The following is a 27,747-nucleotide window of genomic DNA, read 5'->3' as shown; positions in this document are numbered from 1 at the left end:
GGCTCATTACAGGATAGAAGTGGGGGCCGTCGTGATACAGACCTACGGGAGGGAGGACAGTTTGCTCCCTGGCGTGTCCGCATCACTTAGTTTCATGTTTGGTACAGAGGAGCTCAATAAATGCTTGTGGAACAAATGACACTATTTAAGTAGTACTTCCGTCCTCATCCCTCGTCAGTAAATTCCAGCCCGGCTGCTGGAGTGATCATGCTGAAAAGTAAGATGGCATTAACAGTGGCTTTTGCTTGGATCTTACATGGCAAGAATTATGGAATAAGGCAGAAAGTCAACAGGTAGTGAGTTGGTCATTACCAAAGTATTTCTAACCATCGAGATTTCCACTCACCCAAGGCTCCGTTGAGTGATAGCTATGCTGGGAAGAGAGCTTGGACTTGATGGCCTTGAAGTCACCTCCCACTCACTGACTGCTGCGCCCAGCTGGGCCTGCATGTGCGGAAGCAGGACCACAGGAGCCCTGTGCGCCTCCCCCACCCCCTCCCACCCCAGCCTTGGGGTCTACCTGGCTAAGAAGCTGCCTCAATGCAATAGCTCACCACCGAATCCTGAGGTTCATAAGGGTTTGCCTCCTTTTGGGGTTTTGCATCCCAAAGGAGGGAAGGTCTGTCTTTCTCCGTGGAGTAAGGCAGGGAGGAGGAAGAAGGGGTCTGGGAGGTGGCAGCTGGAGGTGCTGGGCTAAGAGAGAAATTAACCAGGCCAGAGGACACGCAGGGCTTCCTGAGTGGGGCTGAGAGGTGGACCTAGAGTGGGAGGAAGAAAAAGCACAACCGGGGATACTACCAGGCAAGGTAAGAGTCTAAACAGGGACTGAGCTGGTTGGAAAGTCAAGATGTGGGGGACTGTTTCTAAATGACCTCTCTGCACTTCCTCAGAGTGGCCTTTGCCCCAGAGTGCTGTATGCCTGTGGTCCTCGGTCACCGTCATAAATGCCTGGGAGGACCGATACAATGCTTGGTCTTGACCACCATGACCACCATGACCACCATGACCACCAACGGTCATCAGCTCCATGCTTTGGGAGCCGCCAGGTGGGGTGTGGCGTGTACCGTGTCTCCCGTGAGACCTCGGTCATGGAGTCGAGGAAGCTTCCCAAAGAAGATGGGGAATGAAGTTGGGCCCACGAAGTCCCAAGAAGTGGACCCCTAAGAGCAGGGGCATTTCCACTGCCAAGGGATTAGTCCAAGGAAATAACCCCAAGTGGGGACACCAATAAATGCACGGCAGTGCCCGCAGCGTTGCTGTTCATAATGTGTCAAAATGGGAAGCCATCTAAATGCCTGACAATAGGCGGTGACAGAATAAAATGTGACACTCTCTAGGCACTAAAATTGATGGAGAGAAATATTTAACAGCAGGGAACGATGGCCATGATTTATTGCTCAGTGAAAAACAGTTACAAAACTTAATGCCTGTATTCAGACCTCGAAGGACAGTCACAGACATACTAATGAGTCTCAGTGGCAAATTTGTAAAAAACGATTTTTGTTTTTGCTTTGTTCTTTTCTGTATTTTCCGAGCTTTCCACAGGAAGTATACTTTGACCTTGTGAACACTAAAAATGCGAAAAATATTTTCCTTTAAAGTGTGTGTGCTTTGGGTTCTAAAAGCAGAAAATTAAATCCAACCACTTTTAAATAAGAATAAACAGTGACCCAGCTGACTTCCAGGTCATGTTTTGCTTATTTCTAATTTTCTTTAGTCTTCTGGGGCAGGGGAAATGTTCTTGGTGGTAAATTGCTACTTTAGGAGAAGCGTGAAATAATGACAAGAAGATAGCAAGTGTGGCTGGTATCTGTCTTGGAAACTATCCTGATCTCTCTGAATACCTGTTACCTTGGAACATAGAACTAAAACAAGACACGGGGCTGAGCGAGGGAGCCCGGCATAGCAGAGCCCTGGGCTGGAGGCCGGTCCGGGTTGCAGATCTAGAATCACACCCTCACAACAGACTTAGAAGCCCCATCTCCATCCATGACCTGACTTCACATGCACCATATTGTAGGCTCTGCCCCCGGCTTCAGGACAGCCACCTCCTTTCTCAGCAAGATAGAGATTGGGACCTAGGAGATCATCTACCAAGCACAGGTTCTATGATGCAGAAAGGGGAGAGAGATGGGACCAGAAAATCCTTCTTCACCATTTTACCCAGGGCTGTCCTGGCCAATATTCTACTGAGGACCTGGCCTTTTCTGCTTGGTGCCTAATGGAGACCCTATTGCTGACGGGTGACAGGTGCCAGCAGCTTAGCCTTGGGTGTCCTGGTCTGTGCAGCCATTCCTCCTGTGCTCTAGCCTGTCCTGTAGCCCTTGCCAAAGAGCTGCCTTCCCATCCACCCATCTGTTCACACTTCAGTCTCACTGTGGCTCCTAATTTTGGTTGGTTGCGCCCCAAGACAGATTAGCTGTTGAAGTAACAAGGCTTTGGCATCTTTCTACAGGAATCCGTGTCTTCACAATCCTTCATTCTAGAAAGCTCAGGTCCCCCTGGCTGAGGCCAGGTCAGAGGGCCTTGAGGGGCTAGGGAGGGCACAGACTTCAGGGTAATTGGGAGACCCACAGAGGTCAGCCGCAGGCACCCATGGTCTCTGGCATTCGCAGAGATGCACCTCAGGAGCTCCATTTGGGATTTGTACTTTCCTGTTCAGGCATTCGTTTTTTGTGTGTGTGTTTGTTTTTTTAAACTTATAGTAACAGAAAACATTCATTACACTACTACTAGGTGTGTAGCTCCATCCAGGCCCTATGACCCAGGGACTCTTCAAGGTAGGTAGAGCTATCTTCATTTTATAAAAGAGAAGATAGTTTGAGGGGTTGAGTTACTCACCTAAAGTCACATAGTTAGGCAGTGCCAAAGCCAGAATTTCAGTGTGGGGCTGATTCCCTCATAAATCTCTCCTCTTTCCACTTCCTAGTGAAACTGACCTCAATCCCACCATCTAGATGGAAATGCAGGTGGAAAAGGAAGGAGTCACTTACCGACGGTGGACACCCAGCATCAAGCTACTGCTTTCCCTACCTTTTGACTGTCCCCCTTGGGAAGAGCCTTTCCAAAAGCCATGATCATAGGACATCCCTGAAGTCATCATTTCAACTAAAGATGGGAAAGTGATTAGCAATGGATTGTTAGCCTCCTGTGCTGGTCAACTTAAAGGCCAAAATGAATTTTGGCTAGATTGGATTGTCCCTCATAGCCTAACCCATTACTGAGTGATTACAAACAAAAATTATTTCTTCAGTCACTGGGCCTCCACCAGGAGCAGATTTTGCCTGCTGCAGTATTGGCAATGTCTGAAGACATTTTGGGTTGTCACAACTTGGAGGTGCTACGGGGATCTAGTGTGTAGAGGTCCGGGATTCTGCTAAATATCCTACCACGCACAGGACAGCCCCCCACAGCAAAGATCCATCTGACTCCAAATGTCATGGCACAGCAGCTGAGAAACCCTGTTGCAGACGCTTAATTCAAAGGGATACGACGCAACTGGAGCTTAATTCGATATCAGGAAGAGCAGCTATTTTATTCCTGGGCATTTGTTGTGTTCGCTGTGGCCAAGGGTGTCCATATCCTGTTCGGCTAGTCAGTGGGCATTGTGTGTTTTTCCCAGTTTGTCTTACTCAAGAGTGGTCCATGGAATTTACTTAGTGTTTCTTTGATTTTTAAAACCAAGAGTGGAAAATTTAACCTCTGGGAGGAAAAGGAACAGAAAATGAAAAATATGTGTAATAATGGAAGATCGTGTACAAATTTCAGTAGTGTGAGTTCTCCTCTATAAGGTTACTTGGCCCCCTGCACACCACCCCTCTGGGCCACAGGTATGTGCAACTTGTAGGAGGAGATCTTGGGTTTGGATCCAGAGGAATGGATTTCACATTCCTAATCTACCAACAACTGATCTTGAACAGATCACCTTCTTTAAGCTTTAGCTTCTCCACCAGTAGGAGGGGGCTCTGCCTGCAGATCCCAGCGAGCTGTGGCTTCCTCACAAAGTAATTTAATAAAAGCACTTGGCAAAACTACAAAGTATGATCTCATTGTTTGCATGAGTTGATCACGCACACACGGAAGACTTCTCTTCATGGGCGTGTGGATATTCTGTATCCTATTTTCTCACGGGATTGCTGGCTCTGTTAGTTTCTCTTGGGTGATTCTCCTATTTCTTATGCCACACTGGAGAGATACTCTCTATAGCATGAAATGAAGCACTGAACTCAACTTATCTTAATCATGTCCCAAAGGACATTACTGCATCTGAGAAGACAGTACCTCCCATTACAAGAAGGCTAGGACCATCGGGCAGACAATATTTATGATACAGCTTTCTGGTTTCCAAGTGACGGAGTCTTGACATCCCTCTATGCTTTATTGGTCCTACAGCAGTTCTCCCTACTTTGAGCCAAATTCTCACTGCTCTTTAATTCTTGTCTGATTCTGTCTTTCCTTAACTGACAGGATGCTGGATTTTCACTTTCAAAATCAACACAATCTCAAAGGTTATAAAAAAAGTTTAGAAGAGCCCATGCCACACTTTCCGTACAACTTGAGCTTCTGCTGTGAATTAGAGAAGTGTCCTAATTAGTGACATGTGTCCCTAATGAACTTCCCTCTGATGATCTCAAAGCCCTTGTAGTGATTCTGACACACATGGTTTCTCATAACTGCTCCCTTTTCTTGCCTGTAAAGTCCTGTGATGCAGAGGAGAATTATTTTGAGAACTAATGAGCTATCATTTGTGATGGGCTATGAGTTCCTGAGAATAGAAACTCCTATGACTAAACTCTCCATGAACAGAGCAAATCAGAGAAGAAGAACAGACATCTTTATTGCTCGGGCTGGCCGAATCACTCCGGGTTTTCCCTTTCACATCAGTGAGTGGGCATTGGCCTTGAGGGCGGGCGCCATTTTTGTTTGAAGCTTGGCACCTGTGCTAGCTGCTCCCTGAAGTTGGCCCCCCTCTCCAGCTGTGTGGGTGCCTGAGGAGGCCACCACTGGTGTCTCCCTGGTGCTAGGGGAGGAGCACATGCAGAGGTGGGCAGACACTTCCTGATGGGGTCTCTTCTCAAACCCAGAGGTGGAAACTGGGGCACAAGTAGTAGTGAAGGTAGGCTTGGACCCAAGCATTTGACTTCTGATCATTGCTCTTAACCAGGGGTTGGCAAAGCATGGCCCGTGGCCAGATCTGAGTGGCTGCATGTTTTTAAATAGTTTTACTGGAACATCACCATGCTTGTTGGTTTATAGATGGTCCCTGGGCCCTTTTGTGCTACACCAGCGGAGTGGAGTAGTTGTGAAAAAGACCATATGGCCTATAGAGCCTAAAATGTTTACTACCCGGTCCTTTGGAGAAAAAGTTTGCTAACCACTGCCTAACCACTGGGTTTCATCTGAGGGAGCCCCATGGCAAATACTTAAGGCATATAGGGAACACAGAGAAATAAATATCAGAATTCCTGCTTCTCAAATCTTTCCATTGGCAAAGCAAAGCATAACTACACGAGAAGTTAATTAATAATACAAGAGTCAGGTGACGACATGAGTCAGCAATCAAGGATAGCACAGTGCGATGATCTTATGAGCTGGCTTTCTGGTATACCAACGCTACAGTCCTGGGCGCCAAGCCCAGCCCTTTTCATGCATTACTGGGTTTGTTCCTCACAAAACCCCTGTGAGGTAAATATTAGTATACCCACATCTCACAGGTGACGGGTGCCAAATCCAGAGAGCCTTTATGTGTCCCCAAGACATACTGCTAGAAAGTACTGAAGGCAGAGTTTGAAACCAGCAATGAGGCATCAGAACCCAGGCTCCTCACCCCCCGTGGAGTGGACAGACAGTGAGTGCCTCAGAGGCTGAGGAAGGACGGCTTGACTGCGGGCTGGGGTGGGCTGCAAGGGTGGGTCTAAGCAGCACCAAGGGGTGGGGGAGAAGAGTCCGAGAGACCGTCCGCTCCACCCCCATGGAGGAAGACCGTGCGACACACTGTAATGAAATGAGAAATGGCTGCTAACAAAAAGAGAAAAGGAACCATGAGAGTGTATTGTTTTCCTCATGAATATCCTTTTACCACATCTTCTTATACCTTATACCTTCTTATACCTTCCTAATTCTCACCTCTGACCCCCTCTTTCTCTCACACGTGCGCACACACACACACACATACACACACCCACAGAGCAGAGAAAATCGAGGTCATCCCCAGTCCCGACTCATACACCTGTGTTGTCAACAAACAGGTCTCACTAGAATGAAAACTTTTTCTTAACTGGAACACATTCATGTACCCTCTCCTTGTAAGTCAAGGCTGGGCCTTCACCCAGTTTCTCAAATGCTCATCGACTGAAGAAAGCTACAGAGAGAAATGACCAATTCCTAGGGATTCTTCCCAGGGAGAAGAGCTTTGAAGCACTTCTTGACTCAGAACAGAACTAGGACCACCCGGCCTCCCAGCCGAGGCCCCCCAGCAGCTGTGACCTGGAAACGCAACTGTGTGTTCTCCCGTCCCCAGCCGAGGAGACCACGCAGAAGGCGGGAGGGGCCCGCCACGGCTGCTGCCAAGTCCCCTGCTCGTTGAGACCCCGGCGACGGCAGAGCTGACACGTCAGAGCTGGGGCAGGGACGAGGAGGCTGGGGAGCCAGTAGGACTATCTAAAATGCAGACCAAGCCCCAGTGCTCGAATTACCGTTCAGACTCATTTCAAGATTGCAGAATGTGCTGGCGATGTTTTTCTAAAGGGCAACCCCGGTGCTCCCGAGATGGGAGGCACCCTCCCTTCTGACATACTTATTCCATTTTCCGGAGGTAGGGAGGGGACAGCGCTGGCTCAGCAGCCCTGTAATCTGCATCTGTAGCACCCATTTCAGCAGGGGCGTGAGAGCCACCTTGCTTGGAAATGAATGTTTATGTCTTAAGCTGGGAGGGTCCTTGCTAATTTCAGGATGCGGATGGCAAAGACCCCTGTACCTTTCTTGGATGTTCAAATGACTCTCCTCCCCCCACTGAGCCCGTCATGGTGAATGGCAATCAGTGTTCAAAACAAGTAAATTGAGCCATCATGGAAAGAACTTGGGAGATGCCCCCAGTCTCTCTGCCCCAGGACTCACCCCGAGGGTGCGGAGTGAGGGTCCCAGGATTGCAGTGGGAGGCTACTGGGAGCACTTGGGTGGGGACATGATGTTCTGTTCAACCAGATCTGTCCTTTTCAACTCCATTCTCCATGTGGCAAACCAACCCCGGCACCCCCGCCCCCACTCCCGCTGAAGTTCATGAGACATGTGGGGCTTTACCCCCACCCAGAAACGACATGGTTCGTGGCGGGTCGCAGGCTGCCTGGGGTCAAAGCACAGCTCTGGTATGTGCTAGCCGCACGCCACTGCCTCAGTTCCCCCCTGCAAAATGAGGACGGTGGTAAAAGTGCCACAAGATCAGATGACCTAATATATGTGAACGACACACGAAGTGAGTTCCTCTCCAGGAAGGTTTGCTGTCCCTGCCGCTTGTGTCACTTTACTAAACCAGTCCGACCCATCCAGCAGCCCCTGGAATGTGAGAGTTAGTGTGCGATTTCTCCAAGTGCAGCAGCCAGGAGTTCCCTCACGGTGATCAGACATTCAAGGCCCAAATACATCCAGGATGAACCGAGGCAGGGCTGTGCTCTGAATTTTCTATCACTGATGTTTCTGACGATGAAATATATTGTTAAAATACACTCTCTTCACTAATAGGAAAATGACTTGAATTTCTTTCGCTTGCTTTAACCTTCTCTCCCCAACTAGATGCACCTAACAGATGTCCCACGACTATGAGTGGCGGGTTTGGCGGCAGGAATCTTCCATCAGTGGGTCACTGTCTTTGTGGTCACCACGGTCCTGGACAATGTCAGCAGAGAAGAAGCCAGTGGCCATCCAGACGAAGGCATTTACCTTTCCCTCCTGAAGGGGGTACAAGGCAGGAGGGTGGGGATTCCAGGGGAAAAGACATCACAGAAAACCCTGGAAGGGAAATCCTTCTCAGTCCTAGGACTCAGTCCTGCGCACGCTAGGGAGGTGAATAACCAAAAGGAGAATCTGGGCATGTCTCTCTTTAAGAAGATTAAGCATGGATTCTATGAAAATTCAATAAGTGAAAATTCAACAAGTAAAAATAGTTAAATTAGAAAATAAATCCTGAGGTGCCTGGGTGGCCTCATCGGTTAAGCGTCTGCCTTAAGCGTCTGTTGGGCTCCCTGCTCAGCGGGGAGGCTGCTTCCCCCTCCCCTCCCCATCACCCCCACTGGTGCTCTCTCTGTTTCTCACATAAATAAATACAATCTTAAAAAAAATAAAAGTAATAAAAACAAATGAAAAAACAGAAAATAAATCTTCACGTTACTAAACAATTCAACAACACTCTCCCAAGTATATTTTCAGCTCATGGAGGTGACCTGTTTGCCACCATCGGGGCCTTCACGGGCAGGCTGAGCTAATAGCATCCAGCCTCCTGAGCTCTCTGTGGTTGTTATTCCAACACGCTGTGCCTATTCCTAGGCACCTAAGACCCAAGTGACCAGCTCAGGAAGCATCATTTACTTACAGCTGGGCAACCTGCCCGGCAACCTGCTGGCCCAGAGGCATGAGAGCCAGAGCAAAAATTCAGAAGTCTTTGGTTCAAGGACTGGCTCTGCCACTTGCTTGCTATGTGACATTCAGCTGGTTTACTGGTTTCTTGGGCAAGCATTTCCTCCCTGGTAAAATCTGGAAGTGGAACTTGAAGATATCTATGCTCCCCAGCTCAGATATCCTGTGATTCGACCACATCAGTCCACCCCACTTTGATCATAGACAGTCTTCTCAGAGAGGCTCCACGTCCTCTTCCTGTCACTGCAGGTAAAATTCAGTGGCAGCAGCCCGACTCCCACCCCAACCTAATCATGATGTGACCACGAACCCCTTCTGATAAGACAGTAGTTCCACAAAGTGAGAGCTGCATTCTTGGCGACTTTGCAAAATTGATTTCTCATGGGAATAAGTGTAATTAATAAATAATAAGTGCACATTATTTTTAATAGTGCACATAAATTGAAGCGTTAATTTTTTGTATTGCATTATTTTGAATTTGCACAGTTCAAAATCCCATTATGTGTAACTTGTGCATTCCCTCTGATTTTTTTAAACCTTCAAGAGAGGGACTGGAGGTGGTAGGAGAGATAGGTGATGGCACAAGGTCAGACTCATTGGGCAAAGACCAGGGGTTTGAAGGAACCTTGCCATAGAAGCATCCAAGACCAAGGAGATGCCCTAGAGAGGACCTAGGTCCTCCCTTGGGTGATCACTCTGTACTGACTTTGAGATGATTAGCCAATTTGGAAGTTAGATTTCTTTTTCTTCTTCTTCTTCTTTTTAAATTGAAATCACTCCCGGCTTGAATGCTGCCAAAAAATGTTCAACCTCCAAATTAAAAATGTCTAAATAGCCAAATCCTCTCTTCATCCTTTGGCACAAAGGAGCCATTTTGTGTTCTTCAGAATGGCTGACAGGAATTTTCTGAGGAAGCTATGGTCTGAAAACAAACCAGGGATTAGATCAGCTTCAGGTCTGAGACATTGTGTTTGCAGCCACAGCTAGAAGCTAACGGATGTGTTTTTCCCAAACCAATGAAATCAAGAAATAGCCACGAAGATAAAAAAAAAAAACAAACCTGTTCTCTAAATCTTCCCTTCCACATCCTCTCTGCTGGTCCCCTTTAGATTGTAGAAGTTTGTGATTATAACTTTATTCACAACCCATTTCTCGTTTTCAAGTAGCTCCCTTTCTAAGATGAGATCACAAAGCTTTGAAAATTGGAGGCGCTCCTCCCCTCACCCCAAAGAGCCATCCTTGACGAGGTGCTCTGTCGAAGCGGAAGGAATTTGCTTTATGGCAGCTTCCCTTGCGGAATTATGTATGGGGACATTTAACAATACAGCATTTGCAATGGGCAGGTGAGAGCTGGCCAAGTTTTTGAAGGGGATTTCACAGACCAGGTCAGCAGGGAGATGGACGGGCGAGCTGCAGCGGATACAATTATCTGACTTTCTGAGCTGTTCTTTTGAAGCCTCTCCACTTAATAGAAAGAAAAAGAATAATCCTCTTTGCCAACCTTTTGTAGCTCAATCTTTATTGTTCCCACTAAAATCCAAAGAAAACGGACAAGATTCATTTTGTCCAGAAAGCATTTGTGTATTTTATGTAGGTCTGAGCTTTGAAGCATTGATAGTTACGTGAGAGAAAAGACAAAGATTTCCCTCTAATCGGAGGAAATCCAAGGGGGAATTTCTGAAGCTCTCTGGCCTAACTCAAAACAGTCCTGGGTGGCATCTCCAGATATACACTCCCTTTGCTACTGAACTCAGCATGGAAATTAGCACAGGCTCACAGAACGATGAAAATTAGGCCAGACCATAAAGAAGCAAGTCTGTCGGCAAATTAAGACTTTTTCATAAAACCTGAGAACGTGACCTATGGGACCAGGGAAGCTTTCTTTTCCTTATAGGCTCCCAATCACTCAACATCCTTCTCCAAGATACTGGCCTGGTCAATGGGGCACTTGGCCAACCATCTGTAGGACTTTTTGACTCGGGGTGCATGAGAGGTGCTCGGTTAATATTCACTCACCGATACAGCCAGTAGCTGACCAGACGGTTTGAAAGAGTGGATATTAGCAATAACTATCAGTCTGGCAATACCAACCCTTGATGGCCAAAGTAGGTCATCAGAAACCACCTTATTGGGTTGCTTGCTGTTCTATTCTCAGGGCAGAAACAAGCATCGCATGCATTTTGACTATTTTCATCAGAACTCATAAGACAGCCGCTGTGGAAAGAGTTGGTGAGAATTTGGGGAGCTCGCAACATTTTCTGCTGATGGGTAAGTGTTCCTGAAACTACTTGTGTGCTGGGCTTCCACTATGAGAAAGGCTCACCATAGGGAACTAGTCGTGCTGGGTTTTTAATTCTGAGTTCTAAGAACAACAACTTTTCCACCTTCTTTTGTCACCTCAATGCAGATGACAATGTCAACGGTGGGCCCAGGTGAGCCACAGGTATCTGGGCTTGACTGTATGGAGGAAGACAGGATTCCTACAGGTGGCCGTGAGGTAGAGTCAGCATTCTCAGTAGAGAGAGCTGGAAGAAAGGTGGAATGAAGGAACAAAAGAAAGACAGCAGGCTTACTTGGGAGATGGGGAGGTTGGGGGCCAAGAGATTCTGCATCTCTAGGGAGACCACCCCCACCTCTCGAGGATCCTAGACCTTCTAGTTTGCACAGAAGTTTTCTTGTCTCCCTTCTGCACAGAGTCCCTAGAATGTGACATCTCAGCCCTACTGTTCACCTCCCCAGATCGCCAGCTGGGAGTTCAACCAATGTTTGTCCTTCCTTCTTCAGAGCTGTCCTGCTGCCGCCTATCACCTCTTACATACACACAAAACCACTCACTGTTGTGCACAAAAACACGTATCTGCAGACGCGAGACCTGTCCATCAGCATATGCATGCGCTAGGCAGAGCAGTGTAGGAACACTGGGCGCACACACACACACACACACGCACTGGAACACACCAGAACACACGTACAGCACAGCATCTCACACCAGCACATGCACAGCACTCAGGCACAGACCCCCGCACCCCCACCAGAGCACTTGGGTAAACACACACAGGCACGGATGTTTGCCAGCACCCACCCTGAGCCACCACCTATAGGACCGGGCTTGGGGACAGGCTTCCCCATGGTGGATTCCCTTGGCTCAGATGCCTTCTCCCTGGGGCAGGTTGCTCTGGCCATGCTGCCTCCTGTGGCAACAGGCTACCACCCCCACCTGTCCCCCCAGGTTGTTTTTTCTGTTCTTTCCCCTATAACACCTCTTCTCTCCAAGTCCCATCGTCCCGCTCAGCCCACAGGAGGAAAGGGCAGTTCTAATGCAGGGCCGTCATTCACATTATGTCTTAGAACCAGTACAGTATTGCAGGGAGGGGACCTGGGGAAACACAGAAGCACACAGCTGAGCCTCTAGTATTTACAGTAATAGCGAGAAGGAAGAATTTGTCGTCTCCTAAATGGTGGTGGCAGCTTACATTCTGGGCTGTGCTCCCCGACCCTGAGGTTTGCCAAGGAAACGCACGCTTAGCCCAGTGCCCTATATATGTTCTGCAGAATCTCCTGAGTGCTCCTCTCCCCGGCCCTCCTCCCAGGCAACTTTGGGAAGGCAACAGATAGCCACATATTTGGTTCTTTAATGCACTTTTGTGCCCTGCCTTGGATTTCTTATCTTGGTTTGTTTTGGGCCAGTCAACAGCAAAAGGGTTTGCCCTCCCTGAGCTCAGATCAAGCAAGTGGACTCAAGAGGACGATCTGGCAAAAATAATTGAAAACTGATTACAGACATTTGTCATTCAGAGACCATCCTCCCACTCCTGGAGGGTCTTGTAAAAACAAAAACAAAAAACCCAAACAACAACAACAACAACAACAAAACACAAATCTCAGCTCAGTCTGTGTGTAACGGTGCACTGTTGCTTTAGAAAACCTCACACATACAAAGCCTGACATTCTTACCAAGCAGATCAATTACAGTCTGTGACTTAGAATCAAAACCTCTCGATATCATTTACTTAAATTTTGCTTTACGATTTCATTTTCACATACAGGGAGGGCTGTGGTGGAGACAGGGCGCACATGGAAACGGCTTGATTGCACACGGATGGGCATCCCTCCCAAGACAAGCTCCCAGATAGATGTATGTATTAAGAGTAAAACAGATATGGGGCACCTGAGTGGCTCAGTCATTAAGGGTCTGCCTTCAGCTCAGGTCATGATCCCAGGGTCCTGGGTTTGAGCAGCGCATCGCATTGGGCTCCCTGCTCAGTGGGAATTCTGCTTCTCCCTCTCCCAGTCCCCCTGCTTGTGTTCCCTCTCTCACTGTCTTTCTCTGTGTCAAATAAATAAACAAAATCTTAAAAAAAAAAAAAAGAGTAAAAACAGATACGATGGATTTTTCCCAGATTTGTGGGAAATGTGAGTTCAGAATTACAGTAGCATTCCAGAGAAAAACATAATTTCATATTAACAACCAGACATTTCATACTCAGCAGAAAAATTTATATTACGTGAGGATATTCAGCATCAAAATAACTATTTCTTCAAAAATTGAGAGGGAAATAGGAGTGAGTACTGACTAAAGGTAATACCTTCAGAAGTCAGCTTCAGAGCTCGGTCCCTGGGCGTATGCCATTGCAAACTGACGAGCAAGGACCTGGGCTGCACAGAACATTTGAGAATGCATACCCTGAACAAGGGATCAGAGAGACAGTGTTTGGGGCCTGGTTCTGCTCTTAGGCAAGTCGTCAGACTTCTAAGCATAATTTTGTTTATTTGTGAAAAGAGAATCCTACTCCTTTATCTGCCACCTGCCGTAGAATTTGATGAGAACCAAGTGAGGAAGGCACTTTGTGAATATAAGGGTCTGACTGCATCAAGTGACCGGCAGTCTGGCCTGGACAGGCAAGGATCCTGCCTGTCCTTGTTCAAATGTTTTCTATTTATTTTTTTCCCCTTGAGCCTGAAAATTGGTTGCTGAGTAGCACAAATCACAACAAGTAAGAAGAGGGGACAGTGGACGCTCCTAAGGTTTCCCCCTCTGCAAATGTGGCTGCTTTAGACAGCAATCTGCTTTCTTTTTGAGTCCGTTCTTACCAACAAAGTCCTTGGGGGGCCCCGATAAATCTGCAGTCAATGCACAAGCATAAGGGACATGCCAGAAAATGTTGGATTTCGTCCTTGGATTTTTCACAACAGAGGCTCCCGCTGGAGAGTTAAAAATACGTGATAAGGTGGAAGCCCAGATTTTAAAAAAAGCATTTGGAGCTGCAGGGAATCATGAAGTTTAGTTTCTTAATTCCGTGAGCCAATACCAGAAGGATGGGGGGCTGATCAGTAAGTGTTCTTAAGAATTTTGTAATTTCAGGGCACCTGGGTGGCTCAGTTGGTTAAGCGGCTGCCTTCAGCTCAGGTCATGATTTTAGGGTCCTGGGTTTGAGCCCCACATCAGGCTCCTTGCTTGGCAGGGAGCCTGCTTCTCCCTCTGCCTACTCTGCCTGCTGTTCCTCCTGCTTGCGCTTTCTCTCTCTCTCTGTTAAATAAATAAATAAAATCTTAAAAAAAAAAAACCCAACCAAAAAACTTTGTAATTTCAAGAATACATGCAGTTCATTTTGTAGGTAAAAGAGGTGTTCAACTCTCTCCTTTCTTGTCTCACAGATGAGAAGCCAAAGCCCAGACAGCGCTCTCTGCTCAAGTTTGCACAGCAATTTAGCAACAAAGAAAAAGAAAAGTATTACTACTCGTGTTTCCAGCTATTGTGTTGGGAAAATCGCGTTCTTTCTCTTTTGCAAGTTGGGAGACTCAGGCCCCCAGGATATCGGCTACTGCTTTTTGAGCACCTTCTGTGTGAGGTTCTGAGTGACATTTCTGCTCCCCATGCCCGCAGGAGGCAGACATCACCACCGCCATCTTGCAGAGGAAGAACGGGCTCTGAGGGCCGGCAGCTCCCCTCAGTGAAAGGCTGAGAAGGAACCACCGCTTGAATCCAGATCTTTCTACCTCCACGGCCCTCTCTTTCCTTCCTCATGTTAGAGCTCTAGAGAAGACCTACAGAAGAACTGCAGATGATCAGAGTTGGGAAAAAATTCTCTTTGCTCCATGATTGTTTTCAACAGAAGCCTCGAGAATCCTGTGAAACGTTCTTTTACGTTAACCAGTTCTTTTCCTTGTCAGTCCTGGAGAAAGTAGCCCAAGGACGGAATTCAAAAGAAATTTTAAGAGCTATGAAAGTAAAGATTTTCTTGCAGGATTAGCTACAATAACAAAAATTAAAAACAGCCCAAGTGTCCAACAATAAAGAAGTAGGAAAATACGATGCATAAAATGGAAATTTTACTATGGAAATTTACATAGTAATTAAAAACAATCGTGCGGGATAAGCAAAAAAAAAGTGTTCGTGATGGATTACTAACAGAAAACAGTGCACGGAAATGCTTTTATGATGGTAACTACATAAAGATATGTATACACTTATAAGAAATATTGGAACGGCACACAAAGAAGTAAAAACAAAAAGTTACTGGGCTAGCTTATAAGATTATGGATTTAAACAATGTGTAACTTCCACAAATGGGTTTATGATATTTTTATTAAAATACTTCAAATTAAGAGAGGAGGAAAACAGCGATAGCTACTTGGAACATTTAGTTAGTAACCGAGACCAAATCACACTACACTGGTTAGGCAACCTGCTTGTTTCTTCTTTCCATATTTTGAGGCAATTGGATACTGTGATTTTTGCCATAATCCACAAAATTATTTTTCTGCTGGTACCCCTCCTTAATTAGTTTTCTTAAAGTTTATTGGTCAACATTTCCCAACATTTGATAGCCTTGTTTGTTTTCTGCATTTCCCCTAGGGTTTAAACCAAGTCAGAAAAAATTAATGTTTTTCTTTGCTTATCAATTTATTTTTTGAGATAAAATATTATTTGAATCATATGAAATCATCTTGTTCGTAGGTCCAAAACAAACATTGGAAATTTTATATAAAAAAATTTTAATAACAGCAGGTTTTATCTTAAACCATCGTTGCAACGCATTTTGAATCATTTTGTTCACTGCCCTGTCTCCTCCACGAGCTTAATTTTTTGTTTGTTCGGTTTAGATTTAAATGCTAAGTTCTCTAGAAGAAACGTCCAAATAATGCCACTCCAGTATATTCCCCAGCCAATAAACCATTAAAGTTAATTTAATTTAATTTAATTTAATTTAATGGAAACATCTAGATTCCTTTCATTCATTCACTTTTGAATTCATTCAACGAATATTCATTGTGCGTGGACTCGTCTCCCGGCAGGGTGCTAAGCTCTGGACACCTCGCTGAGCAAGGCTGAGGACTCCCTTCCCTCAGGGAACACACTGGTTTTTCAGGCCGGGAGGAATGGCTAAATAAAGCAGTGACTAAACAATTCATTTCAACTAAAGTGTCAAGTGACTGGTGTGATTATTTTTTTAACCAAACTGACTGAATGTTTGCTCAAATTGATTAAATCTACCATCAGCTCAGCGTGAATAAGAGCTAACGTTGGCCCAAGCAGAGAAGAAGTCTGTGTCGAATGATCCCTGCTGTTTATTTAATCCATTAGCTGGCATCGGTACACACACGGCTCAGGAGAAGAAAGATTCCCGAAGCCCGCGTTTGGACCTCTCTAATGCAAAACATTTCCCTAGTCAGTGCCTTAACCCTTCTAAATAAAACACAAGACATGATGCCTGGGGACTCCGGAAAGTAAAAACGAACATCCAGTAAACGTTAAGTCTAATTTTTTAAAGACAAAGGCAAACAGAAAGAGAATTTTCAACACATACAGTGGGGGTCGTTCCGAAGCAAGAGCTTCCCAGGACGGGGGCCCCTTTCACACAGCTGTGGCTGTGGTCTGTGAGCCAGCAAGGGTGGGGAATGCCCAGGGAGAAAACGGAAGTAGCGCATCTGGATGAGAAGAGCCAGGTGATTGGATGTTGGTGAAAATACCACCGAGGCAAGCTTTGTCCTGCATCACTCAGAAGCTCCCCTCATACCCAGATCCCAGCACTTTAGCAACGAGAAGTTTGCATTTAACAATCCCGTCCCTGGGCAAGCACACTAAGCTTCCAGCCTCAAACCCGGGTGGCCATCGTGACCAGCGACGACCTGGAGGATTTTGTCTCGCACCCTCCCCCCATTTATATTGCATATTTTGGAGCACGTTCTTACTTCGCGGGAACACCCCCAACAGAACAAATTGTCTTAGAAAATAAATATGGCGGTTCTAATGCTCGTCCCGTGACCTGTCAAAGCTTGGATGCTTGTTCACGATTGGGCCCACCGCTCAGCTAGAGCCCCACAATGTTCCTGTGCTAGATGGGTATGCTCAGAACTCGAAGGAGGGATGAGTTGGATTTCGACAGATGGAGAGAATGCCCAGTGCTGTTTACAAAACAGTTGAGAGCAATTTAAGAATTCTAACCATGGGTTTCCATTTCCTGTTGCTAGATATTGAGAACAAGAAAACAAACCATGATGTAATAATGGTAATAATTAATACCATTTCCATGTTTTGGCTGTCTGCTATGGATCAAGCACATTACATTCATTTCCCATCTTCACAACTTCACAAGGACAGTCATCCTTACTTCAGAGGGGAAAAACTAAGACCCAGAGAAGTCAAGCAACTTGCTTAAGGTTGCACAGCTAGGAAAGCAGCGGCACTGGGATTCCATCTGTGATTGACCTACTTTTGCTACCACATCCAGCTGCCTCCCTAGAAGTGGAGCATGGGAGTCTACAGTCCCTAAGATTTTGTGTCACAGCTGCATGCCCTTGCTTCACAAGACAATGGCCACATAGACCATGGAGTGCGTTCTGGGCCACTGTGGGGTAGGGAGTTATAGGAACTGAGTAGCTGGCGGCACTGCAGGCAAATTAGGCCTGTGCCGTTAAGCACACCACCTTTGTCGCTTCCAGCCGCAGACCCCGGGGACCGTCCTGGCAGACTCTCACCCAGGGACACCTCCTCATGTAGACAGACTAGGTCATTATTTGCTTTGCTCCTCATGATCTGGACATTTCCATAAAGGGCAAGTGGAAAAATCTTAGTAAAAAGTGGATTTTAAAAAAGGAGGGTGGTTTGGGGATGGGTGACTTAATTGATCAAGAACAGAGAGAAGACCTCAACTCAGATTCTGTCAGCAGCCTTTCCGCCAAATGAAGTCGCAAAGGCAACACGGTGCCGTTTGCAGCCCTCGCGGTTAAAGACCCAAATCTCCCCTCACCCCACCACATCTGGGCGAGACACTTGGAAGAACGTTCATCTAGGAGCCTTCTCTAGGAGTCGCTGAAATGTCCATCTCCGCCCCAGCAAAGCAAGGGGCATGGAAAGATGAACAGTCCAGTCGATCTAACGTTCCCCTCCTGGGCGCCATTTGTGGAGATGGGCACAGTCCCCATCCAGTCTGCTGGGTGGGGTTTTGTTTGCCACTCTTGGCAGCCACCACCACCCAAGCAGCCTTTCTTTTTCTCCTCTAACCCTACTTGGCTGCGCCCTTGGCCCCAAGGCCAACACAAACGGACCGGTGAGGAAACCCTTTTTGGCAGAAATATCTCCGTGGCCTGAAGCCCAGGGTCTGAGGCTGTTGCCGTCCACTCTTCCCTGGAACTCGCTGAGCTCACAGGCTGTCGTGGTCGTCTTGTCCCCTGCACACAGGATGGGCTGCCTCAGGCTTGCTGAGAGCCCTCACCCCACAGCGCCATGTGACTCATACCCGACAAAGGCTTTTCTGAGAAGAAAGCTGCGATCGTACAGAAATCCCCACGATCGCTTAGTCCTCAGAACCCCTGAGGCACCAAGCTGAGGCTGTGCCACGTTCCCTGTCAGGAGCAGAAGCGCCAACGGCCTCTCCAGCCCTCCCACGGTGGTGGCTAAACGCTCTCCCGCGAGGTGGAGGAAGGTGGTTCGTGGTGACAACCCTTCCCGTTTCCCCAGATTCAAATACAGGTGGTCCCGTTTCTTCTAAAAGTGCCGTGGCCCAACCCCTCGAGACAGTCTGTTTTGTTCATTCTTTTCACATGTTCTGCGCATTACCTGGCCTAGGGCACACGCTGGGAGTGAAAGGGTTCTAGAAAAGCCAGGCTCCCATGAGCTAAAACAAGGCGAGGGTTGGCTGGTAGTCACAGTGGCGACGGAACAGGTCACATCCTCTCATCCGTGCCTGCATTCTGTCAGCATCTCTAGCTTTCTGGCCTCGGACGGACGGAGAGCGGCTCGCAGTGAGGGGCGGTGGGTGAGTCACGAAGCCCGCCATGGGTGTGTCGCGGGGCCGCCCTTGGCCACGGACGTGGGGGCAGCCATGACAGAGCTGCGTGGGGACACGCGCCCCGAGGAAGACCCCTTCCGTCCTCCGCTGACCCCGCTGCTCAGTCCCTGCCCCTCCAGTGCTCTGACCCCGGCTGACCACCGAGAGGAGCTTCTGTTGGAAAGGGAGGAAGGAAAGGGGCTGAGGGACGGAGCCAGCGAGGAGGTGCCGGGCCTGCCGAGATCCTCGCTGTCCTTTGCTGCACCCTGGGCCTGCCTCAGTCGCCTGCCTTCCCCTTCCTCCCCGCCCCTCCCCCCCCGTGGGCTTTCCTCTCTCCTTTTATGACTAGAAATACCTGTCCCTGGGGCAGGTGTGTTCAAGCCGCTGGCCCTGAGCCGATGCCGGTCCCGCCGGCTCCTCCCGGCTCGGCCGCCCCTTGACGTGGGGAGAACAGGACACCGAAGACGCTCCAGCTCCTCACTCGCCCTCCGCTACGTCCCCCCAACACACACACACCCATGCACAGAGTTTCTAGACGCTCCTTGCCATCGATACGTCGGCCTTACCTGTAACCGGGAGCTGTGCCTGCAGCAAGACCAGGGAAACCAGCACCTTCCACGCCATCTTGTCCTTCCCCCCAGGACGGTGCCCGGACGCCGAGGCCGTGGCCGCCATGGCCGGGACGCGAGAGCAGGGGAGCCCGCTGGCTTTGTTCTGCCGCTGCCTCCTCAGGAAGTGGAGGACTATGGGGCTTTGAGAGGCTCACACCTGCCAGCGGGGCCAAGAAGCTCACACTCCCCCTTTCGGTTCACAGGCAGGAAGCTCTGGAGGTTTGAGGGTTTGGGGCGGGTGTGGGTCTGAAATTTTGCCTTTTCTCTCACTTAACGATTGTTTTACTCCCCTTTTCTGGTCGAACTTTTGTCAAATGTTTATCCGATTCCTGTCTTGGTTGGTGAAGTCAGTCCCAAGGCCAATAGGAGCTCACATTGCCTGTGTGAGGACATTTGCCATTTCCCTAGACTTCCATATCTTCTGGAGGCTGGTGAGAGGGCAGAGCCCCGGATCCTGAGCCAGGATAAACACAGAGACAGAACCCTGGGCTCTGGTGCCCTTCCCTGCTGCCTACCCACTGTGTGGCCTGGACAAAGTCACTGAGCGTCTCTGGGCCTCTGCGTCCTTCCCTGTGAAGCAAATTGCTGGGGGTAGATCTAACGTTGCAGATCAAAACTTGGCCTGGATTTGAACCACACAGTTTTCCAAAATTTATTTTTTTATTTTTTTATTTTTTTGGTTCAAACACACTGTGATAGGGTACGCTGGGCCCTTCCTGCATGAGGAGGCCTCGGAAAACTGCAAGAAAGACTCGGATCTCAGAGCCCGTTCATGCTCCGTTGGTACTTGACTGACAGCTTGCCCGGGGAGAGCGGTGAGTGCAGAGAAACAGGACAGAAGAGGAAAGTAGGTGGTGACCATTCAGGAGGCAGCCTCCTTGCCTTTCTCATGAAAGCCTTGGGCCACCGTCATTTTAGAAGGGGGAGGGGGGGCAGATCTGGAGCTTTCGACAGACAGAGCAGTTCCAGGAGCTCAGGGTTCCCGGAGGAGAGCGGAGTGCATTCTGCAGGAGGGTGTGGGCAGGGCTGGCTCCAGGGGTGGGTCCCCTGTGTGACAGTTATGACAGGTCAGAGCTGTGAGCAGGTTCCTGGCTGAGGATAGGGGAGGCCCGGGTGGACAGCGGGCTGGGCACCTTCTTCTGTGCCACCAGCCTCAGCAACACACATGAGCTCTCCGTCTGTCCCTGTCTCTCCATCCCTCCGGTTCAGAATTCCCTGCGTTGCTAGGGGGAGACGCTGGTTCAGGCTTCTTTCTCGGAGTGTGGGTGAAGTTTCAGAAGTTAGATGGTGGAAAGGACAGGGCATCCGAACCTCTGATCCTCTTGTGTTTCCCGCTCTCCTTTCCATCATGGAGGTCAAGCAGACCTGCTAGTGGGAGGGGTGATCTGTGTGTTATTTCCTGATTTAATTAAACAATGGGAAAGCAGGCTTCTGAAATCGTCAAAGGATCCCTTGTGGGGGTTCATGTTTTCCTCTTCTGTGAACCACTTTCTAATATCAGAAATTATTTCTTAGAGGCACCTGGGTGGCTCAGTCCTTAAGCATCTGCCTTCGGCTCAGGTCATGATCCCAGAGTCCTGGGATCGAGCCTCACATCAGGCTCCCTGCTCAGCAGGAAGCCTGCTTCTCCCTCTCCAGCCCCCCCTGCTTGTGTTCCCTCTCACTGTGTCTCTCTCTGTCAAATAAATAAATAAAATCTTTAAAAAACTAGAAATTATTTTTTAAAGTAAAGCACAGCTGTAACCGGGTGCAGTGCCCTTTGCGAGGGGGAGAAATGGAGAAGGAGGGTAGGTTCCGTAGGAGCTGGGGGGGAGGCTTGTGCTCCCAGTGTCAGCCTTCCCTGGCAGGGGTGGGGCGGGGGCTGCTGCTCACCTGGTGGCCCATCCTGGGTTCTGAAACCTGACCCAGTGAGTCCCTTGTGACTTGACCTGGGGAATTTATGAAGAAAACAGAATGAACCCTGGAGGGCGCCTGCATCCTTTGGGCTCGGACGACTCCACGGAGCAAAGGAACCCATCACCCGTGAGGCGTGTCAGGATCCCTGAGGGTCTGGGCTTTGCTTCCTGGGAAGAGGTTGTGTCTTCATCCTTATCTGAACCAGAGCTGTGCTGTCTGGTTATGGAGACCCAGATCTTTACGTGACCACGTCGTTATTATTCTTGTTATTTTAAGCAATATAGACATTGACTTTGAGATCCAAATACCAAAAGGAAAAACACAAGGTCAGATATATCTACGAGGACTGAATTGCGGCGTCTCTCACTAGTATGGGCAGCGTAGGGCTGCCCGGATGAGAAGAACACAGAGTTCTATTTGGATAGAAGTGAGCTGTGCCCACGGAGGGCTTCATTCTCCTCTTTCCCTTATCTCTCTGAAGGGAAAATGGAGCGGTGCCTGGAGCTTGGTTTCTGATTTGAAGGAATGGGAGACTCGAGATTTGAGAGCCGTGCTCCTGCTGACGTGGTGCTCCGTGCCAGCGAGTGAGGGTTTGAAGCCTGGACTTGGAAGCATGGGTGTTCAGGGAGGGTGTGGTCCGGGTCTCCCGCACACCGACACCGAGTCACTGGCTGGTCTGCCTCGTTGGACCTGTTCCTGCCTTCTGAAGGTCAGCTTGACGTGGCTCGAAACCCGAGGGCATTGGAGGAATGTTCTGGAAGGAACCCGTGGGTGGACCAGTTAGATAAGCCCAGGGAATTCCAGAGCTAACAACAAACATGTTTCTGAGGCTGGAGATGGCTTCTCTGTGAGCAGCAGTGCGCTGGGGAGGAAAGCAGTCTCCGGGTCTTAGGAGTCACCATGTCAGCAGGTGTGGGCCTGGCAGGGGAGTCAGATCAGAGCTGGGAGGTGTGAGCCGTGGCGGTGGCCTTCGCTCTGGACACACGGGCCAGTTTGCTCCAGGGGCAGGGAGCAGGGCCCAGCCCTCCTGCTGCAGATGTGATAGGAAACTTGCTTCCCGTTGGGTTCTCAGGCCCTCATCTCAGCAGGGGGTTTGGTGGGAAGCAGCACCAGGCAGCATTCTTGCCCAGTGTGCCCCTTGCTTCCTTGGATGAGACACCACAGGTGTCCTCTCCTGGCATCTGTGCACTCCGCCGGCAGAGGCTCTTCTTCCAGAGCCACACCCCTGAGAAATCCTCCGCTCCTCTGTGCTGTATGGACGAGGCCCGTGTTCATTTGGAACTGACATCTCAGCTCCTGCCATCAGGTTCCAAGGGCACACGGCACACCAGTCCCTTTGAAGCTCTCGGTCCACATGGGGTCTCACGTGTGAGACTGAGACCGAACCTGGGTGGCTGCCGCTGCTGCAGGTTCCTTCCTGAAAACTGTGTGGCAAGGCTGGTTTGAGATGATGTCCCAGGAAAGAGGGCAGGTGCACCATTCTGCCCCAGCCCAGGAGGACGCGGGACGTCTGTCACAGGGAGGAGGGCTGTCTGTTTCCCAGGACCTTGGCCGGGGGGAGACATGGACCCTGGCATGCTTCTCTGCTCAGCTTTCTCAGGTGAGCTTATCAGGCAAGAGGAGGACGGGGATGCACTCCCCTGGAATCAAGGAAGGTGTCTGGTTCCAGGTTTCATGTGCAAGTGGATTCCTCTTATGGCTCAGTTTCCTGATGGTCTTCAGGGTGCAGCAGGGGCACCCATTGTTCCAGATTCCTGGCTGTGCAAGAGCTCTGGTCACCTTTTCCTCCAGGGCTCTGACTGGGAAATCGGAGGGAGTCCAAGGTTAAACCATCCATGCAGGCTTCCGTTTCCCCGTTGCCGAGATGGTGACTGTGATAACTGCTCTGGAAGTAGAAAGCAGCAGACGGGACTGGGGTGCTGAAGGTGGGGGCGCGATAGTGCTTGCTATTCACATGGGGACCAGGTGGGACTTCGCCAGGAAGGTGATGCTTGAGTCAAGATCTAAAGAAAGTGGGTGATATCACATCAGAAGCAATCGAAATGGAAGGCAAAGCATATACAAAGGCCCTGGGGCAGAAGCCTACCAGGTATGTCCAGAAGCAGCACAAAGGCAATATGGCCACAAGACAAGACTTAGGACATGATATCAGGGAGGTGACAGTAAGGTGATAGAAAGCCATTGCGGGGCCGTGTCCCCATGGGACCCTGTTTTACGGGGCCATCCTGGCTACAGTGTCGAGAACAGATGACACAAGGTTGAGGATGGGCAAGGGAGGTCAATGATGAAGCTTTTCCAGACACTCACAGGCTAGAGATGGGCTCCAGCGTGGGCCAGACAGGTGGCTGGGAAGGAGTGGTTAGTCCTATCCCAGGTACCAATTGAAGATGGAGGTCACAGGGTTTGCTGATGGGTTAGACATCAGGAATGGGAGAAAGGAGGAATTGAGGTACCTTTGAGCTCTTGTGGGTTGTCCTCAGTGAGGTGAAGGAGGAGGTTTCTGGGGTAGGAGGAGTCCTTATTCCACGTGCTGAGGAAGGTGCCTATGACCTCTGGTCTGCTGATTTTTGTGTCTGGAGGATGGTTAACAGGTACTCCCTCAGCAGCTTTCAAGGACAAGTCTCCCCCAATTTCTCAAAGTTCATGGTAAGACACCTGGCATTTTTGAAAGACCTACATTATTATCCAGCTCCGGTAGCAGGAAGAAACATGAAGAGGATTTCCCTCTTATGAGAAAAGTAAAAAAAAGTGGGCATCACATTCAGCTTCTGTTTTGGGGGGAACCCCTACAGAGGCAGCGTGCACCCCAACCGGCTCCTTCCTGGAGCCGAAGGCAGCACCTTAACCCACTGAGCCACCCAGGCGCCCCTTCTACCTAGCTCTTAATTGGATTATTTGTTCTTTGGGTTTTGGGTTTGATAAGTTTCTTTCTAGATTTTAGATACTATCCCTTAATCTGATATGTCATTTGCAAATATATTCTCTCATTCTGTTGGTTGTCTTTTGGTTTGTTGACTGTTTCCTTGGCTGTACAATACTTTTCTATCTTGATGAAGTCCCAACAGTTCATTTTTGCTTTTGTTTCCCTTGCCTTTAGAGATGTGTCTAGGAAGAAGTTGCTGTGGCTGAGGTCAAGAAGGCTGCTGCCTCTGTTCTCCTCAAGGATTTCGATGGATTCCTGTTTCACATTTAGGTCTTTCATCCACTTGGAGTCTATTTTTGTGTGTGCTGTAAGGCAATGGTGCATTTTCATTCTTCCGCATGGGGCTGTCCAATATCCTGAACACTGAACACTGTTTGTTGAAGAGACTGACTTTTTTTCCCATTGGATATTCATTCCTGCTTTGAGGAAGATTCGTTGACCATAGAGTTGAGGGTCTCTTTCTGATTCCATCGATCCATGTGTCTGTTTATGTGCCAGTACCATACTGTCTTGTTGATTACAGCTTTGTAATAGAGCTTGAAGTCTGCAATTGGGTTGCCACCAGCTTTTTTTTTTTTTTTTTTTTTTTTCCTCAACATCCCTTTGGCTATTCAGGGTCTCTTCTCGTTCTATACTAATTTTAGGATTTATTTATTCCAGTTTTGTGAAAAATGTGGGTGGTATTTTGATAGGGTTTGCATTGAATGTGTAGAATGTTCCAGGTAACCTAGAAATTTTCACAATATTTGTTCTTCCAATCCATGAGCATGGAATATTTTTCCATTTCTTTGTGTCTTCCTCAATTTCTTTCATGACTATTCTATAGTTTTTGAGTACAGATCCTTCTTTGGTTAGATGGATTCCCAAGTATCTTATGGTTTTGGGTGCAATTATATATGGGATGGACTTCTTAATTTCTCTTTCTTCTGTCACTTTGTTGGTGTAGAAAATGCAAGTGATTTCTGTGCATTGATTTTATATCCTGCCACTTTATTGAATTCTTGGGTGACTTCTAGAAATTTTGGGGTGGAATCTTTGGGGTTTTCCACATAATGTATCCTATTATATGCAAAGGGTGAGAGTTTTTCTTGTTCTTTGCTGATTTGGAAGCCTTTTATTACTTTTTGTTGTGCAATTGCTGAGGCTACAAATTCTAGTACTATGTTGAACAATAATGATGAGAATGGGCATCCCTGTCGTGTTCCTGACCTGAAGGGAAAAAGCTCTCAGTTTTTTCCCATTGGGGATGATATTCGCGGTGGGTATCTCATAGATGGTGTTTATGATGTGGAGGAGTGTACCCTCTATCCCTCCATGGTGAAGAGTTTTGATCAAGAAAGAATTCTGTAATTTGTTAAATGCTTTTTCTGCATCTGCATCTTTGGTTCTTGTTCTTTCTTCTATTAAGGTAGTATGCTACATTGATTGATTTGCAGTGGCCGAACCACACTTGCAGCCCAGGAATTAATTCGATTTGGTCGTGATGAATCATCCTTTTAATGTACTGTATTGGCTAGTATGTTGGTGATAATTTTTACATTCATATTCATCAGGGATAGTAGTCCATAATTTTCCATTCGGGTGGGGTCTTTGTCTGGCTTTGAGATCAAGGTAATGCTGGCAACATCAAGAGGTTAGGAAGTTTTCCTTCCAGTTCTACTTTTCTGGAAAAGTTTCAGAATAGGTATTAAATCTTCTTTAACTGTTTGGTAGAATTCCTCTTGGAAGCCATCTGGCTCTGGGCTCTTGTTTCCTGGGGGATTTTTTGATGACTGCTTCAGTTTCCTTGATGATTATGCATCTGTTCAGGTTTCCTTTTCTTTCTGGTTCTGTTTTGGTTGTTTCTACATTTCTGGGAATGCATCCATTTCTTCAAGACTGCTTGATTTGTTGGCATAGAGTTGTCATTATATGGCTTTTGTTTGTTTGTTTTTACAGGCATATTTCATTTTATTGTGCTTTGATTTATAACACTTTGGGAACCGTATTTTTTAAAAATTTATTTTGTCATCATATGTTCTTATAATTGCTTGTATTTCTTTGGTGTTGGGTGTGATCTCCCCTTCTTCCTTCATGATTTTATTGATTTGGGTCCTTTCTCTTTTCTTCTGGAGAAGTCTGGCCAGGGGTATATAAATTTTATTAATTCTTTGAAAGAACCAACTCCTAGTTTTGTTGATGTGTTCTATTGTTCTTTTGGTTTCTACTTCATTGATTTCTCCTCTAATCTTTATTATTTCTCTTCTCCTTCTCGGTGTAGGCTTTCTATGCTGCTCTTTCTCCAGCTCCTTTAGGTATAGGGTTAGGTTGTTTTTTTGACACCTTTTGAAAGGCTTATAGTGCTATAGACTTCCCTCTTAGGACCACCTTTGCTGCCTCCTAAAGATATTGAACAGTTGTGTTTTCATTCTCATTTGTTTCCATGACTTAAAAATTCATCTTGAATTGACTGGTTGACTCATTCATTCTTAAGTAGGATGCTCTCTAGCCTCCATGTATTTGAGTTCTTTCCAACTTTCCTCTTGTAATTGAGTTCCATTTTCAAAACATTGTGGTCTGAAAATAAGCAGGGAATGTCCCCATCCTTTGGTACTGGCTGAGATCTGATTTGTGACCCAGTATGTGATCTATTCTGGAAAATGTTCCATGTGCACTAGAAAAAAATGTGTATTCTGTTGCTTTGTGATGGAATTTTCTGCATATATTTGTGAAGTCCATCTGGTCCAGTGTGTCATTCAAAGCCCTTATTTCCTTGTTGATCCTTTGCTTAGATAATCTGTCCATTGCAGTGAAGGGTGTGTGAAAGTTCCTACTATTATGGTATTATTGTCCATGTGTTTCTTTGATTTTGTTATTCACTGGCTTCTACAACAGGCTGCTCCCATGGTGGGAGCATAAATATTTACAAGTGTTAGATCTTGTTGGATAGATCCTTTAAGTATGATAGAGTGTCCTTCCCCATCTCTTATTACACTCTTTGGTTTAAAATCTAATTTGTCTGATAGAAGGATTATCACCCCAACTTTCTTTAGATGTCTGTTAGCATGATCAATTGTTTTCCACCCCCTCACTTTCAATCTTAAGGTGTCTTTGGGTCTCAAACAAGAATCTTGCAGACAGCATATCTGATGGGTCTCACTTTTTTATCCAATCTGATACCCTGTGTCTTTTGGTTGGGTCATTTAGCCCATTTACATTCAGGATAACTCTGGGAAGGTATGACTTCAGTGCCATTGTATTGCCTGTAAGGTGATTGTTACTGTATATGGCCTCTGTTCCTTTCTGGTCTATGTTCCTTTTGGGCTCTCTCTTTGCTTAGAGGAGTCCTTTCAATATTTCCTGGAAGACTGATTTGGTGACCACAAATTGTTTGAGTTCTGTTTGTCCTGGAAGCTTTTGATCACTCCTTCTATTTTCA

The 27,747-nt window shown here is 47.5% G+C and overlaps 1 protein-coding gene across 2 annotated transcripts in view; it reads right to left on the bottom strand.

Moving 5' to 3' along the window:
* CD247 (CD247 molecule) overlaps positions 1 to 19,666 on the bottom strand; it is a 67,397-nt gene extending 47,731 nt beyond the window's left edge. The window contains exon 1 of one of the 2 annotated variants that reach the window (XM_059413990.1): positions 19,466 to 19,666. In XM_059413990.1, coding sequence (XP_059269973.1) covers positions 19,466 to 19,574 — 109 coding nt within the window. In that variant the 5' untranslated portion in view covers positions 19,575 to 19,666. The remainder of the gene's footprint in view (positions 1 to 19,465) is intronic. The other variant, XM_059413989.1, reaches the window with a different exon arrangement.
* Positions 19,667 to 27,747: the final 8,081 nt, after the last annotated feature.

This window comes from Mustela nigripes, chromosome 10 (genome assembly GCF_022355385.1).
Source record: "Mustela nigripes isolate SB6536 chromosome 10, MUSNIG.SB6536, whole genome shotgun sequence".
Classification (NCBI taxonomy): domain Eukaryota; kingdom Metazoa; phylum Chordata; class Mammalia; order Carnivora; family Mustelidae; genus Mustela; species Mustela nigripes.
The sequence above is the reverse complement of the archived record's forward strand: the minus strand, read 5'-3'. Positions and strand labels throughout refer to the sequence as shown.